General features: G+C 39.0%; 1 protein-coding gene across 4 annotated transcripts in view; it reads left to right on the plus strand.

Annotated features, from left to right (window-relative positions):
- The window catches only part of FSTL5 (follistatin like 5), a 421,124-nt gene that overhangs the window by 235,540 nt on the left and 168,243 nt on the right, over nt 1-17,341 (plus strand). For all 4 annotated transcript variants that reach the window (XM_076336585.1, XM_076336583.1, XM_076336586.1 and 1 more), the window contains exon 5: nt 14,149-14,345. In XM_076336585.1, coding sequence (XP_076192700.1) covers nt 14,149-14,345 — 197 coding nt within the window. The remainder of the gene's footprint in view (nt 1-14,148; nt 14,346-17,341) is intronic.

Consider the following 17,341-nt stretch of genomic DNA (forward strand, 5'->3'; position numbering starts at 1 on the left):
ATTGGGGTTGGAAGGCAGCTGCATTAAGTTAGTAACAAAACACTATCCAACAGTCACAGAGAGAAAGCGAAAAGATTGTAATAAATTGAAGTTAGAATTAGGGCTATTAAAAAAAAAAATCAATCCCCTTCATTCTGCTTTAATCAAGCAAAGTGATGACATGAAAAGCAGAGAAGATTTTAAAATGGTAGGAAATTTTGTTGGACTCTTGTTACAAGATAAAATAAAGATAAATTTCTTACAATGGAGTATGCAGAATTAGTTGTTTGGGGTTTTTTTTGAACGCACATATATTCTTGAACACATATATATTCAGATTTGTGATGGAGGTGTTTCTTGTCAGGATCTTTATCACAGTTGTTGACAGTAATCAATGCCCTGTGTCCAAGGCATGTGGCTAGTGCTGCTTATAGAATTCCTATAGCTGAAGTTGTCATGAGGTCATTTGTTTAGGTGACAATTTGAAATTTCATTCAATATAAAATTTCAGTTCTGATACGTACCTATAAAGAAAAGAATTAAAGTTCATTAATATCTGAAGAGGCAGAAGATAGACTGTTTACTTGCAGAAAAGGTAAGGTAGATTTCTAATTATTAACTAATTTTATTATGCTTGCTTTTGAATGGAAATTTCTTTATTTGAATTCATATTAATTTAAATGTTTTCCTCTAGTTTTTCAACAACTGAGGAAGAAAATACTTTCTGTATCTTCAAAACATCTTAAAATAGGATCGTATATAAATCACTTCAGTAAGCAAAATGAAGCATATCAAGACCAAATTCAATGGGGTTGCCTTCTTTAATATGTTCTCACTAAATTTCAGCTGAAACTCATCTACTGTATGAATTACTACTATGTAATAAACCATAGTAACTTTTTGCAAAGTGTAGACATACCTTATTGTGTAGAGTATTTTTGATGGAACTTGAGTTAAGTACTATCACACATTTTGCACACAAAATACAATTGTATAAAAAGTGTCTTGACTCTTGAGGAGAGTTGAGTGTGGTAGAACTTTCAGTACTCTCTTTATGCCATAGGAACTCAACTATTCAGTTGAGTTTTCCATGTGATTTTTTCCTTTATGCCATAGGAACTCAACTGTTCAGGGGGTGGCCCTGTATGTTAGGGAGTGTTTCAGTTGTCTAGAGCTCAATGATTGTGATGATGATATGGTCGAGTGTTTATGGGTAAAGATGAGGGGGAAGGCCAACAAGGCAGATATCCTGCTGGGAGTCTGTTATAGACCACCCAACCAGGATGAAGGGGCGGATGAAGCGTTCTACAAGCGGCTGGCACAAATCTCTCAATCGCTAGCCCTTGTTCTCGTGGGGGACTTCAACTTCCCGGACGTCTGCTGGAAATACAACACGGCAGAGAGGAAACAGTCTAGGAGGTTCCTGGAGTGTGTGGAAGACAACTTCCTGACACAGCTGGTGAGTGAGCCTACCAGGGGAGGTGCCTCGCTCGACCTGCTGTTTACAAACAGAGAAGGACTGGTGGGAGATGTGGTGGTCGGAGGCCGTCTTGGGCTTAGCGACCATGAAATGGTGGAATTCTCAATTCTCGGTGAAGTAAGGAGGGGGGCCAGCAAAACCGCAACCATGGACTTCCGGAGCACAGACTTTGGCCTGTTCAGGATACCATTTGAGAGTCCCTTGGGAGACGGTCCTGAAGGGCAAAGGGGTCCAGGAAGGCTGGACGATCTTCAAGAAGGAAGTCTTAAAGGTGCAGGAGCAGGCTGTCCCTGTACGCCATAAGAATGGGCGGGGAAGATGACCGGCCTGGCTGAATGGGGAGCTCTTGCTGGGACTCAGGAACAAAAGGAGAGTTTACCACTCGTGGAAGAAGGGGCAGGTGACTCAAGAAGAGTACAGGGATCTCGTTAGGTCATGCAGAGAGGAAATGAGAAAGGCAAAAGCCCAGCTAGAATGCAATCTGGCCGCTGTCGTTAGAGACAACAAAAAAAGTTTTTACAAATAAAAGAGCCAAGGAGAACCTCCATCCTTTATTGGATGCAGGAGGGAACATTGTCACCGAGGATGAGGAAAAGGCTGAGGTACTTAATGCCTTCTTTGCCTCAGTCTTTAACAGGCAGACCAGTTATCCTCAGGGTACTCGGCCCCCTGAGCAGGAAGACAGGGACGGCGAGCAGGATGAACCCCCCATAATCCAAGAGGAAGCAGTCAATGACCTGCTACGCCACCTGGACGCTCACAAGTCTATGGGGCTGGATGGGATCCACCCAAGGGTGCTGAGGGAGCTGGCAGAGGAGCTCGCCAAGCCACTCTCCATCATTTATCAGCAGTCCTGGTTAATGGGGGAGGTCCCGGATGACCGGGGCCTTGCCAATGTGACACCCATCTACAAGAAGGGCCAGAAGGAGGATCCGGGGAACTACAGGCCTGTCAGCCTGACCTCGGTGCCGGGGAAGGTTATGGAGCGGCTCATCTTGAGGGCGCTCACAAGGCATGAGCGGGACAACCAGGGGACCAGGCCCAGCCAGCACGGGTTCATGAAAGGCAGGTCCTGCTTGACCAACCTGATCTCCTTCTATGACCAGGTGACCCGCCTAGTGGATGAGGGAAAGGCTGTGGATGTGGTCTACCTGGACTTCAGCAAGGCCTTTGACACCGTCTCCCACAGCATTCTCCTCGAGAAGCTGGCGGCTCACGGCTTAGACAGGTGTACTCTGCGCTGGGTCAAAAACTGGCTGGACGGCCGGGCCCAGAGAGTTGTGGTGAATGGAGTTACATCCAGTTGGCGGCCAGTCATGAGCGGTGTTCCCCAGGGCTCAGTTTTGGGGCCGGTCTTGTTCAATTTCTTTATCAATGACCTGGATGAGGGGATTGAGTGCTCCCTCAGTAAGTTTGCAGACGACCCCAAGTTGGGTGGGAGTGTTGATCTGCTCGAGGGTAGGAAGGCTCTGCAGAGGGACCTGGACAGGCTGCATCGATGGGCCCAGGCCAACTGTATGAGGTTCAACAAGGACAAGTGCCGGGTCCTGCATTTTGGCCACAACAACCCCATGCAGCGCTACAGGCTTGGGGAAGAGTGGCTGGAAAGCTGCCTGTTGGAAAAGGACCTGGGGGTGTTGGTCGACAGCCGGCTGAACATGAGCCGGCAGTGTGCCCAGGCGGCCAAGAAGGCCAATGGCATCCTGGCCTCTACCAGAAATAGTGTGGCCAGCAGGAGGAGGGAAGTGATCGTGCCCCTGTACTCGGCCCTGGTGAGGCCGCACCTCGAATACTGTGTTCAGTTTTGGGCCCCTCACTACAAGAAGGACGTTGAGGTGCTGGAGCGTGTCCAGAGAAGGGCAATGAAGGTGGTGAAGGGTCTGGAGAAAAAGTCTTATGAGGAGCAGCTGAGGGAACTGGGACTGTTTAGCCTGGAGAAGAGGAGGCTGAGGGGAGACCTCATCGCTCTCTACAACTCCCTGACAGGAGGTTGTAGCGAGGTGGGTGTCGGTCTCTTCTCCCAAGTAACAAGCGATAGGATGAGAGGAAATGGCCTCGGGTTGCACCAGGGGAGGTTTAGATTGGACGTGAGGAAAAATGTCTTTACTGAAAGAGTGGTGAAACATTGGAACAGGCTGCCCAGGGAAGTGGTTGAGTGTCCCCATCCCTGGAAGTATTGAAAAGATGTGTAGATCATAGAATCATAGAATCATAGAATCATTGAGGTTGGAAAAGACCTCTAAGATCATCGAGTCCAACCGTCAACCCAACACCACCATGCCCACTAAACCATGTCCCTAAGCGCCTCATCTACACGTCTTTTAAATACCTCCAGGGATGGGGACTCCACCACTTCCCTGGGCAGCCTGTTCCAATGTTTAACCACTCTTTCAGTAAAGACATTTTTCCTCACGTCCAAGCTAAACCTCCCCTGGCACAACTTGAGGCCATTTCCTCTCGTCCTATCACTTGTTACTTGGGAGAAGAGACCGACACCCACCTCGCTACAACCTCCTGTCAGGGAGTTGTAGAGAGCGATGAGGTCTCCCCTCAGCCTCCTTTTCTCCAGGCTAAACAGTCCCAGTTCCCTCAGCTGCTCCTCATAAGGCTTGTTCTCCAGACCCTTCACCAGCTTCATTGCCCTTCTCTGGACACGCTCCAGCACCTCGACATCCTTCTTGTAGTGAGGGGCCCAAAACTGAACACAGTATTCGAGGTGCGGCCTCACCAGGGCCGAGTACAGGGGCACGATCACTTCCCTACTCCTGCTGGCCACACTATTTCTGATACAGGCCAGGATGCCATTGGCCTTCTTGGCCGCCTGGGCACACTGTCGACCAACACCCCCAGGTCCTTTTCCGACAGGCAGCTTTCCAGTCACTCTTCCCCAAGCCTGTAGCGCTAAGTGTACGTCATCACGTACACTTACTGACCTTGGTCCACTGTAGCTCAGATTTCTCTGAATTGCTTTAGCTTATACTGTGATTGTGCCTCAAAGATGAATAGTCCTGTAGAATGTGACTTTTTTTTTTCTTTCCCCCTGGTTTAAAGAAAAAACCAAACCACACACAAAACCCTTTGTATTGACCTGACAGTGCAGAGGGTCTCAGGACTTGCCTGGTCTTGCCTTAGCCTGAGCTGATTTTGCTAGTTTCAAAAATTGCCTCGTGGTCAAATGACTATTGCCTACCCTGTTTACCTTAACGTCTTTCAAAACCATATATATATAATCTATGCTTAACAAAAAATAGCCTTTTATTTCAACTGAGGTTGGGGGAAGATTTGTCCATTTTCATACTTAACCATATGAAACATATAAAACCAACCCAAGCAGATGCTGAGACTGAGGAGGAAGAACCTCTCACCATACCTTCATATTCCTCCTGATGATTATCTCAGGATGCTCTTGACTCCTTATAGCCTTTCCCCCATAATCTGCCTGAGGAAAAGATTGAAACGTCAGTACCCAGAGAAAAACTGGAAGGGTAAGCATAAGATAGATATTTCAAGAAGATACTAGGAAGGTTTTTAAAGTAATTTTATCTGTGTTGTTGAGGCTTTTCTGAATTAATTAAAAAAATTGGGCTAATAAACTGCTTAAAATATTAATTGGAATAACGATAAATTTTTAGTTCCATATATATACACACACATACAATTACTTCTCTTTTTCCTATAGCAAAAGGCTGAATGTAACAACTTCTGTAATTAGCACTGAAAGACAACTGTGCTAAAGGTGAAACAAAGGAAGTGGTGGAAATATGCGATGGAGGGGGAGAAATGAAATGGAGCAACAGAACTGTCCTTTTTAACTGTAGTGCTGTTTTAGTTAGGCTTGACCCAGTCTTGAGACCTCACCTTCATAAACCTGTAAATACTCTGCATCTCTGGGAAGCCCTTGGGAAAAGGAAGATTGTGACTTAATATAAGTCATGTTTCATCTCTTTCAGTAACTTTTTTTTTTTAAGTAAAAGAGAGCCCTCTGACACGTACTTCCCGAGAAGCAAAAGCAGAACTCCACATAGATTTATGGCTAAGCTTACATCCCATAAGTAATTCACTTCTGGATTTGGAACACTTTTTAATCTATCTTTTTTTTTTTTTAATGTAAGCCTATAGTGTTTCATAGCTTTCATAGTATCACTCTAGATACTGCAAGTCAAAAATTGTCTAAGCCCTGTGGAAGGAAGACTAACAGCAATGGTTGGTTTAACTCCACTAGAGGGGAAAATAAAATGCAGCAGTAAACTCCTGTCTCAACCTTCATTTTTAGCAATGCCTGCCTTTGGAGCACACTGCTTTTATCTTTTTCTCTCTCAGTTTTTCTTGTAGTAAGTTAGGAAGGACAAGGAAGTCCAGATTATCTTCTTATTAATGTTGTATATGAATTTTTACTTATGAAATTGAAGGATATTTTAATGTATGGGACAAATAGAAAAACTGATCTGAAAGCTTGAGCTGGATACAAGAAAACAAAAAATCAGGCAATGGGTAATCTCTTCAGCACATGTTGGGAAAAGAAGAATAACATACCTGAAATATTCTGATATGTTTGGAAAATTGGGCACATTTGTTAAATGTGCCCATTTTCGTCTCTTCTTTTTTATGGTAGAATACCTTGAGGTAAGCATCTGAGACATCAAGAAATTCTGAGAAGTGATATCACTGGTTGAAATTGGTGTGGATTTATTATTTGTTTGAAGGCAGGGCCAATCCTGTAGAAGAGTTTTGCATTTGCCAGTTACATACTAACTGTGCTTATGGTGTTTGTGATGCTAACATGTGGTCCAAACAATCTGTACATTTAGCGTTTTCTCAGCTGTGGAAAATGATGTTTTTATCATTATTGTCAACCTGCTTTAGCCTTCAAATGTCATCTTGAAGGTGAAAGTTTATATGCCCTATTTTCTTCTGTCAAGAGATAGGTGATATGTTAACCACTCTGCATTAACAAGTAAAAGTCCCTCACCACCACCACCCCAAATGCTGATTTTGGTGTTTTTTGGATTAATCTTTCTCACACCATGTAACATTTGTTCTAAGTAGTCCTGCAAAAAAAAAAAAAAAAAAAAATTGAAATACTATTACCTATTTTTCTATTTTCTTAATGCAAGTTTGATTCAGCTTCTAGTGGTAATTAATGTAAGCGGTATATCTTTAAGGGAAATCTGAATAATTTATCTGAACTATTCATTGTTTAAGCACTGAAAAGCTGTTCATATATGTATCCAGATAAGACCGGACACCAGACTTGTGCAGATATGTGTAATTAGGTAAAATTATGACTTCTGTCTTATGATTTATAGTTTTGAAAGATCAAAATGGTTTAAGAGCATTTTAACCAGTAATATTTGAGGAAAGGACAGCATTATTCCATATTTACAAAGTGGAACTAAGGCTTTGAAAAGCGAGCTTCACTTCTATTGTGTATACCAGCTATGGTAGTCACTTAGAAGTATTTACCTAAGGACAATGACAGATATAACTTTAAAATTTCATATTTGTGTGCCTGTCTCTGGATAGTAGGGTGTTTATGTATGTGGGAGGTATTTTTGTACATATATTGCATGTAAATAGACAACACCGCATTGACAGTTCGTAACAATTCTTGTACCTTGTAACAAATCTTAGACCTATTTACACAGAAGAGCTGAAGAACTGAAGTCCTTAACCTTCAAGTTGTCTCTTGTGTTATGTTTGAAATTGAATTGACCGTATATGTAGTGACTTCTTCATCCTGTGTATGGGGGTGTATATGTGCACACGAACATGTATGTGCATATCTGTATTAGTTTATATATGTGTGTGTATATATATGTATGTTATCTTGGATTAATTTCTCATTTTTGCTCCATGGAATATAATTTGTAATTTTCCAGTGAATTATTTTGGCTAATTAGATTATTCTGAATATGTTCAAAATACATGTAGAAGATTAACAGTAGGCTTGCTGCTTATCAGGTCTATACCATTTCCAAAAATCTGGTTTATGTTTGTAACAGTTTTGGCATACTTCAAACTGTTCATATACAATATGGTCCACTGAAAACTAGTTGCCACTTCTGGGAGATCTGAAGTTATTTTGATTTTGAAGGAAAAATGGCTTTGCGGAAACCATTTGTGCTATATAGATACAATTCAGCTCAAAATCGTAAAATATTTCAGAACCCAATTGTATCTCAGCAGCTGATGACTTTCATGAAGATAGACACTCCATGAATATTAATGATTCAACAGCTCTCTGACATAAGAGTTATTCCTGCTATGTAGATGGAGATGCTAAGTCAAGGAAAGGTTAAAATACCTGTATTGACCACAAAAGTGGTGAGAGAACTGAGAACAGAAATCAGATGGTTTGTCTTTATTGCATTTTTTAAATGATATGTTCTTTCTTTCCTTCTCTATGTTTACTAGTGTTTTTCCAAAATCTACATAATACAAAAATCTGAGATCTGAATCTGGATTTAAGGAGTGACTCCTAAGCTATTATCTTAGCTGATTCTTTAATATTTTTCTACAGTTGTTAAGAATAATGTGTACAGTAATTTGCCAAGTTTTCATAAATATCTAGTTAGTTTTGATATATATCTTTCTCTTGCAAATTAAGACAGACTTAATTTTTCAAATACAACTTTTTTCCTGTATTATGGGCAAATATTGTCTATTCAATACTGTCTAGGAGGGCAACAGCACTCAACATCTAACTTTCAGGCGTTTCCTAGGTAACGGAGATACAGCTGCAAAACCGTGTTGTACAAATGGAATGAAACAGTCAAGTGTTTCCACTTTTCTACTATTGTTGTTTGAATTAATGTCATGGTTTAACCTCAGTCAGTCGGCAACTGAGTACCACACAGCCGCTCGCTCACTCCTCCTCCCCTCTCCCTCCCGCAGTGGGATGGGGGAGAGAATTGGAAAAGTAGAAGTGAGGAAAAACTCATGGGTTGAGATAAAAACAGTTTAATAATTGAAATAAAATAATAATAGCAATAATAATAATGTAATAATAATAATACACAAAGCACAGTGCAATTGCTCACCACCCGCCGACCGATGCCCAGCCAGTCCCCGAGCAGCGGCCCCCCCGGCCAGCTTTCCCCAGTTTATGTACTGAGCATGACGTCACATGGTATGGAATGTCTCTTGGGCCAGTTTGGCTGTGCCCCCTCCCAGCTTCTTGTGAACCTCCAGCCTTCTCAGTCGGTAGAGCATGGGAAGCTGAAAAGTCCTTGGCTAGTGTAAGCACTACCTAGCAACAACTAAAACATCGGTGCGTTATCAACTTTGTTCTCATCCTTAATCCAAAACGCAGCACTGTACCAGCTACTAGGAAGGAAATAAACTCTATCCCTGCTGAAACCAGGACAGTTAAGTAAACCCTAGGGCTGTATCACTATTTTAGAAATTACCAGATATGGGACCGGAGAATGGCGCTTTAATTCTAGTGTGTTTGTTTTGCCATTTTTAGGTTTCTGCACACCTTCTTGGATTGCACAGAGATGTCAGAAAACTTGTAAAATAAATCATAGCAGAGGTTTTTGTTTTGTTTTGTTTTGTTTTTTTACAAAATCTGCTGTGTAGTAGAATTAGTCCTTTCCATGAATGAAACTAACAAAAATGAACAAGAAACACAAAATTTGTTGTTACTGCTTTCTAGTAATTTTTCAGAAATTAACTATTTATTTGTATAGGAAACCTAGTTCACAAATTAAAAAAAAAAAAGTACTAGAAAACTGAATTAAGTTAGTGAATTATGTACAATGTGTATGTTACTCTTTCATGTATGTAGATAATTATATAGAATTTAGTAGGTCTTTTTGAAAGTAATATAATTGTTGTATATTCCCAGTAGTTTGTCTTTCTCAATTATGTTAAGCATAAATTACTTTTCCTCACTATGAAGGTTGTCATACTTAATTCCAATTTACCGTTTGTGTGTCATTGAGACAATTATTTCACAAGTAACGTTTACTAAATTAGAACATAACTAAAGCAACTCTAAGTTTTTCTCTGTGCTGCTACTCCAGCCTGGGGGAGGTCTCCTATAAACAGAGCCTCATTCTTGTAATTTAAACATCTACTTCACATTTCCTCAAATTTTACAGTAAAAGGCAGTCATGACAATGAGATAAGAGGGTGATTTGTTAATGAAACTGTGCATTGTGTTGACTAGCAGTGTCTCCTTGTTTCCTTCTGATCCCCTTATCTGTCGGTTGCATCCACCAATCATATTTGTTCTTATATTCAAGTCTATGGAGTCTTTGGTGTAAAGACTACTTTGAATTATGTATAAAATGAAAATGTTTTAATGTAGTATAGCTGTGTAAACCTGTTTTACCACAACTGTAATTAGCTTAGATCATAAACTGAAGGTTCATCTGTCACCAGACTAAAATCTGTTGTTAGAATACATAATAAGATTTAAAAGGTGGGTGTTAGATCAACATTACAACAGATTACTTTGCCAAACATAATGAAAACTAAAGCAGTAACAGGAAAAAAATGGGTGTAGACTTTGGGGTACAATTGCTATACAGTGTTCAGGCTCTTATTGAAGAGTGTAAGTTACCTGCACTTGTGTAAGTATATGTATCATAAGTAGCAGACAATACTTTTCTCCCTATTCTCTCTTTTTTTTATTTGCTGCAATTAAAAAAAAATAATTAAAAATCACTTTCTTCTCACTAATTTCTTAAACAACTTAACTACTGTTTGCAAGTGACAGGTACTTTTACTTACATGCTTACTTTCATTTATAATAGCTAAGTACATCATCTAGCTTTTATCACAAACATTAAAGTTTGATATTCTCAATCAGTACGATAAGGCAGGGGAACAGGAAAGGTAATGAACCATGCATCATGTAAAGCATGTACCTTGTGTCTACCCAGACCCCTGAACATCTACGCTCCTCCCAAGATTTATCAAATAGATACATGTTACACTGTGTCTGAAGGAAAAATAATTCAGGTTATTTTTGCATTACTTATTATGATCTGTCATGAACAATCACCAAAAAAACCCCCAAACTCTAGGGCAACAGAAACCAAAGCATTTATTTGTAATGTTTTTTTTGCAAGTTAATTTTAAGATACTGGAGAGTACTGCCAATGAGCTTAAATGCCTGAGTATTGTCCTCCCCTCCTTATATGCAAACCATGTGCTCATGTGCGATGACTTTGACGTCCTTTTCAGATAAAGGGATAGGGGAATACTACTTCCATACTACAGAGAACTGTGGCACAGTGTGGTTGCAGGGAGGATGAAGCTACTGTTGATAAAGGTGTCTTTCATATGGGTCAGACTAACCTATTTAGGTAAGCAAGAAACAAAATAGCATCTGTTTTAAATTGTAAATTATGACCAACAGAGATTTTTCCAAAAGGTGTTAGCAGTATTTACATCATGAGGACTTTCAAACAAGTTAGTGAAGCACTAAAAGAATCAGTCTGGGCTCTAGCAAATGTAAAAAACACACACTAGAAGCCAATGGACTATCATGGCTGGGATTGTAATTCAGTCAGGTTGATCTGTAGAGTGAGCAGGTACACACTGAGAGCAAATTACAGCTATTATCTTACAGACTTGGTACAAACAGCCCCATAAAGAGGATAGGCTTTAACACCAGTGTTGAGTATAAAATAATAATCTGCTGAAGATGGGTTGTAGAGACATGAAATTGCTTTGTGAACTGTACTCACCTTATTCGCAGCTGGTTTTCAACAGACTGCCATTGTAATTAATGTTTCAGTATCTATAAAAAAGCTACTTTTTGGATAATTAAATAACATAATCTTTCCTTAATTCTGTTTTCATTAATATTAAAGAGACATTAATATTTTCTGTTAGTAATCAATACAACATATTTATAAGTTTGAGCTACTTTTCAGGTTTAAAATCTTTCCAAAGGATATTACAGGAACAGGAAAAATAAAAATGAAAAATTATCTTAGTGTAGAACACCTATAACAGATTTTATCAACATGTTGTTCTTTTGTTGATGAGGTAATATAAACCATATATACACTAATGCAATGTAATTTAAGATATTTTGTTGACACTGATGTTGTGACAGCTTTGCTAGGCGGAGATGTGACTAAAAGTTTAACAGCCTTCTAATCTTAGTTTATGAATGAATTTTTTCTACAAGAAGTAGTCAAACTTGTGGCAACAGTAATCTCTCAGACAACATTGTATTAGGCAGCATTTATGTTGTATATTAAAAAGAAAGGTACAAATGTTCTTCCCTTCTGGAAAAATGTAAAAATAGTTTATAAACATGTAATATATAAGTGCTTTTATATGACTGTTATGCTAGTTTCAGAAGTTTGTGCTATGCAATGGGAAGAGTACAAAAAAGAAATGCTGCAGAAAATATATTGTCTGTATTCTTTCTTTCTCTGAATAGGTGTTGTGAGAGAATACCTTAGTTCATCATTCCTTAAGCTTTAGATCTAAAGTGAATGTCCAAAGTGCATTAAAATGTCTTTATTTGACTGTGACTGAACTTCCTTTAAAACTTTTTTCCGTAAACTCTTGAGTTAAAAGTAGGAAAAGAGACTAATTATTACAATCCTTTTCATGATCATGTGATATTTTTTTTTCCCTCTAAATTTACACTACTTTGTATAATGTCTCGTGGAAATCTTTGTGCAACCCATGCAAAAGTTGTCCATATTTAATAAATAAATAATCTTTAATATTCTAATGAACATTAACATCATTATTGTATTTGTAGAGGTGAGAACCTATATTCAATTCTTGATTGATCATTAAAGTGAGAGACATTGTCTTGTGCCTCAAGGAAAAAAAAATGTGTCAGTGTGACTTTTTTGTTCGTTTTCCATTTCTTTTCCTAACTCAGACCTGTAGCAACTCATCAAAAATACTGTGACAAATCCAGATTTAACAGATATAATTAAGAAATAAACTGCTTTACTTATGTTGCGTATCTCTAAGGTAGAAATATCTCTTTGCAGTTTTAGAATTGCAGAATGAGAACTGTTTGATCAAAAATAATTTACAGGGCATAAAATCCGGACGTGGCAACTAGGACTGATATAGTATCTGAGAAATAGGATTTGCCTTTCCTCCCCCACCAGGAATATAGGTAAAATGGCATTAGACTTCAGCTGTACCAGAGTAAAACCAAACTCTCTCTCTCTAAAGAATACCGCAGCCAGAAAAGTTATCTAGGGGAGACAAAAATCATACTTCTTTTCCTGGCCCAGGCTTTTGGAGTTCACCCAATTGAATCAGAGTATGTTAAAGTTAAGTGTTCTCTTCCCTCCCCACCACCTGGAGCCTGCATCCATTCAGGTGGAAAGGTTTGCTCACTGCAGCTCCAGAATGGCTAAGGAATAAACATATTTCCCTGCTGAGTATTTCTGCATTAGACCCCTGAAAAGCAGTCATGTAGAACTCAACTCTTACAAATTGTATGTCCTCAATCTCCATGCCTCTGGCAGGTAAGGACAAATATCCAAATACTATGTGTATCTTAGGCTGTTGGTTAAATACAGCTTAGGTTTGTTTATTTCTGTTACTTCAGTTGGGATTTTCAGATAGCTACGTAACAGGCAGTGGCTTTTAGAAGAAAAAAAAATGCTAGAGTGGTTTTGGTTCTTAAAAACATTTTGTCTACTTCCACAATTTAACTTCTGTCGTAGGAGTCCTTCTCTTCTACCTCTGAGTCTTGCTAGAATAGTGAGAAGCTTTTAGGAACTTTTTCTCTCTCTACCTTATGAAATGGTGATGGAGGTGTACATAGTGGTACAGTCACCATAATAATGCATATACCATTAAATACACCAAAATAATAAACTCCGGTCTCATACATGTAAATTAGACATTTTTAAATGGGATCCACTTGCAAAACAAAACAACTGCCAAAGCAGTTTCTGTGAGGTAAATAATTGTTCCTCATTAATACTTGTATCTTCATCATAGCATCTAAAAAGAATGGAACATAGCTTTCTTTGCTAATCAGCGTATTACTGTAGCCTTGAATTCACTACTCGAAGTTAACTTAAGCAGTAGCTAACTGTAATTATATGTTTGCAACAAATACATGGTATTTTGCTGGTCCCCATTTACATGTCTCATCAAAAAACTTGAAATACTAAGGTTATCTTAATAAAAACAAAAGCTTCTAAACTGTTTCTCAGTTCAGTTTAAAATATACAGCAGCTGATATAAGAGAATACCAGACATAAACTATATTGTGCTTTGGTTTAGAATAAGTAGTGACTGTAATCAGTATATGTAGGACATTTGCTGTAGCAATTTCTGCTTTGTAGAAGACTTGATAATGAAAAGAATAAACTAGATATTGTCAAAGATATCCTTTTTCTTCCTCTGGCAATCCCACCTTCTCTTGTTCAAAGAAGTTTGGTATGTTCAGTAAATGAAAAGGTAGAGCTAGCTTATGAGCGCTCAATTGTAATTTCTACTTTCTGAAGTCAAATATTATTATGAAATATATTCTTTATAATGATTCATTTTCTATCATATTTGCAGGTTTTACTGCAAATTTTACATTGCAGTATTCACTCATAAAGCAACCCTGTTGGTATTATTATAAAAAGTTAATACTGTCTGCTTTTCCTTTTTTTTTTTTTTAATTTACTTTTAAACTCTTAATCAAATTCAAATTAAAAAAAAATTTGTGTTGTGTATTTTCTTTTCAGGGGATAAATGCAAACCTACTGAATACACCAAAGTGAAAAATATGTTACTGGATCTACAAAATCGGAGATACATTGCACAATCAAAAGATAAAACTGTTGATGAGAAAATGGTTTTAAAGAAACTTCTTGTAGATCAAATGTTTAATTATTTTGATTCAGACAACAATGGACTTGTGGACACTAATGAATTATCTCAGGTAAGATTTAGATTTTGTTTCCCTTAGCACAGTAGCTATTCAGTTGTCTTTGTCAGGACTTACGCACATGGAATGTTATGTCTTAGGATGCTTTCACTTTAGAAGATATATGTGAGTCTCTGAGGTGGAAAACTTCATTCAAGAATTTTGGAAAAGCTGAATTATTCAGAAATTCTGCAGTGATTGTTCAGAAATTTGAATACAATGCTTTGGGCTATACCTTAGGGGGATAGAACACAATAGGTTGCTTTGACCATGAGTTGTTTTATCATCCACAGCATGCTATCATAATGTCCAACTGTATAGATGTATTTTAGAGGTTGAAAACAATTAAAATTATATTTTAAATCACTTCTGTAATACTAAAGAAGTATTATTGCTTTATACAAGTTAGGGCTAGAGAAGTAGTCTTGGAAAGAGAGTTCATGGTAGTCTCTAAACAGCAAGCTTTAACAAATTACACATCTAAACCAATAATTGTTGCTCTGGTGGGCATGACAGCACAAGCTTTAATCTACCTAGAAGGGTTAACTCTATTAAAGAGTATTGTTATGGCAAATGTACTTTGATTTACTGGATAACGTAGAAGTCTATGTTTGAGAAATGTAATCATGACTGAGCTATATTAATGAGTCTAATACTAGACAGTCACTTAAAAATTCAAGAAAAGTAAGATTTGTTAGATGCCACTGTTGATCGTTATCCTATGTTTTAAGTTGCATGGCAGTGTTAAGAAATATTTACAAGTGAATAGATAATATCTGTGGTGTTAGGCTGGAGTTATCATTTCCATACAGTTAACTTCTAAAGTTTTAGTGGCAATTTCCAGGACCAGAGGATGCATACAAATATAGGTATAATTTCAAATAATAATAAATTACCCATTTAAAAAAAAATCAAAAAATAGTATTTTTCTGTAGTTTATAAGATTGGGTTTTCCTGCTTTGTTTTAGACTCTTTCAGAAGTTAAGCTTTCAAGGGAATTTGGTGCCTGCATATATTTTACAAATAATACTTTTTATATGAATATACTATATGAATACATAACATACATAGGAGTCAGAACACTTGAAACAATGTGATAGTTATTAGTGTATTGGTTGGCAGTCTAAAGAAACTGAATTATAAATCTTTCTTTATTTTACCACTTGAAAATAGCTTGACTTTGTTGCCATAGCCCTCACGTAACTATTGGAAAATAGTTGAATGCTTTCACCACTACAAATCCATTATTTAATTATCAGTGAATCATGCTCTTTTCATTAGAGGAGCAGGACTAAAGTACTAGTGCTGAAGGTCAGTATCAAAAATATTTTGCAGAATTTCCAGGTTTGTATAAAGAAATAATGCTTCTCTATTCATAGAATCATAGAATCATTGAGGTTGGAAAAGACCTCTAAGATCATCGAGTCCAACCGTCAACCCAACACCACCATGCCCACTAAACCATGTCCCTAAGTGTCTCATCTACACGTCTTTTAAATACCTCCAGGGATGGGGACTCCACCACTTCCCTGGGCAGCCTGTTCCAATGTTTCACTACTCTTTCAGTAAAGACATTTTTCCTTACATCCAATCTAAACCTCCCCTGGCGCAACTTGAGGCCATTTCCTCTCGTCCTATCGCTTGTTCCTTCGGAGAAAAGACCAACACCCACCTCGCTACAACCTCCTTTCAGGTAGTTGTAGAGAGCGATGAGGTCTCCCCTCAGCCTCCTTTTCTCCAGGCTGAACAACCCCAGTTCCCTCAGCCGCTCCTCATAAGACTTGTTCTCCAGACCCCTCACCAGCCTCGTTGCCCTTCTCTGGACACGCTCCAGCACCTCAACGTCCTTCTTGTAGTGAGGGGCCCAAAACTGAACACAGTATTCGAGGTGCGGCCTCACCAGGGCTGAGTCCAGGGGCACGATCACTTCCCTCCTCCTGCTGGCCACACCATTTCTGATACAGGCCAGGATGCCATTGGCCTTCTTGGCCGCCTGGGCACACTGCCGGTTCATGTTCAGCCGGCTGTCGACCAACACCCCCAGGTCCTTCTCTGCTGGGCAGCTTTCCAGTCACTCTTCCCCAAGCCTGTAGCGCTGCCTGGGGTTGTTGTGGCCCAAGTGCAGGACCCGGCACTTGTCCTTGTTGAACCTCATACAGTTGGCCTGGGCCCATCGATGCATCCTGTCCAGGTCCCTCTGCAGAGCCTTCCTACCCTCGAGCAGATCAACACTCCCACCCAGCTTGGGGTCGTCTGCAAACTTACTGAGGGTGCACTCAATCCCCTCATCCAGGTCATTGATAAAGATATTGAACAAGACCGGCCCTAAAACTGAGCCCTGGGGAACACCGCTCATGACCAGCCACCAACTGGATGTAACTCCATTCACCACAACTCTCTGGGCCCGGCCATCCAGCCAGTTTTTGATTCAGTTGCTGCACGTACACTTTTCCTCTTTCCTTTATTTCTTTGTGTCAAACACAGTTTAAAAACAACTAAATAAAAACCCTTTCCACTATGGTGTTTTCAAACTTTCTATACATATTATTCCCACATACTTTTTTTCCTATAAAAGTGAATTTATAATGGCAACTGTAAAGTAATGCTTTTTCACAAGTATGGAAACAGGTCAAACAGCCTTAAAACCCAAACATGGTGCTTTGTGGTTCTGCTAAAATTCATTGCAAAAACATCAAATTATTCAATCTAAAGAATAATGTAAAATAAGTTCATGGTTAGTGCTGTGTGGTTTGTTATTGTATGTGTTGCAAGAGACACGATGAACTAACCTGTTGCCCTCAGAAATAATTCTTTAGTCAGTTTGAACAGGGAAGAAAACAAGAGAAGCTATACCTGTTTCTCATGAAGCCTTCTTGATAGCAGAAGCTTCAGCTGAGAACCTTTGTCTCTTTCATATGACAAAAGGAAACACTGAATCGCCTTTGCGACACACAAAATGGTGTACAGCTTTGCAGTTAAGAACCCACCTCCTGTATAATCTCAATATTTGT

This window comes from Aptenodytes patagonicus, chromosome 4 (assembly GCF_965638725.1).
Source record: "Aptenodytes patagonicus chromosome 4, bAptPat1.pri.cur, whole genome shotgun sequence".
Taxonomy (NCBI): Eukaryota; Metazoa; Chordata; class Aves; order Sphenisciformes; family Spheniscidae; genus Aptenodytes; species Aptenodytes patagonicus.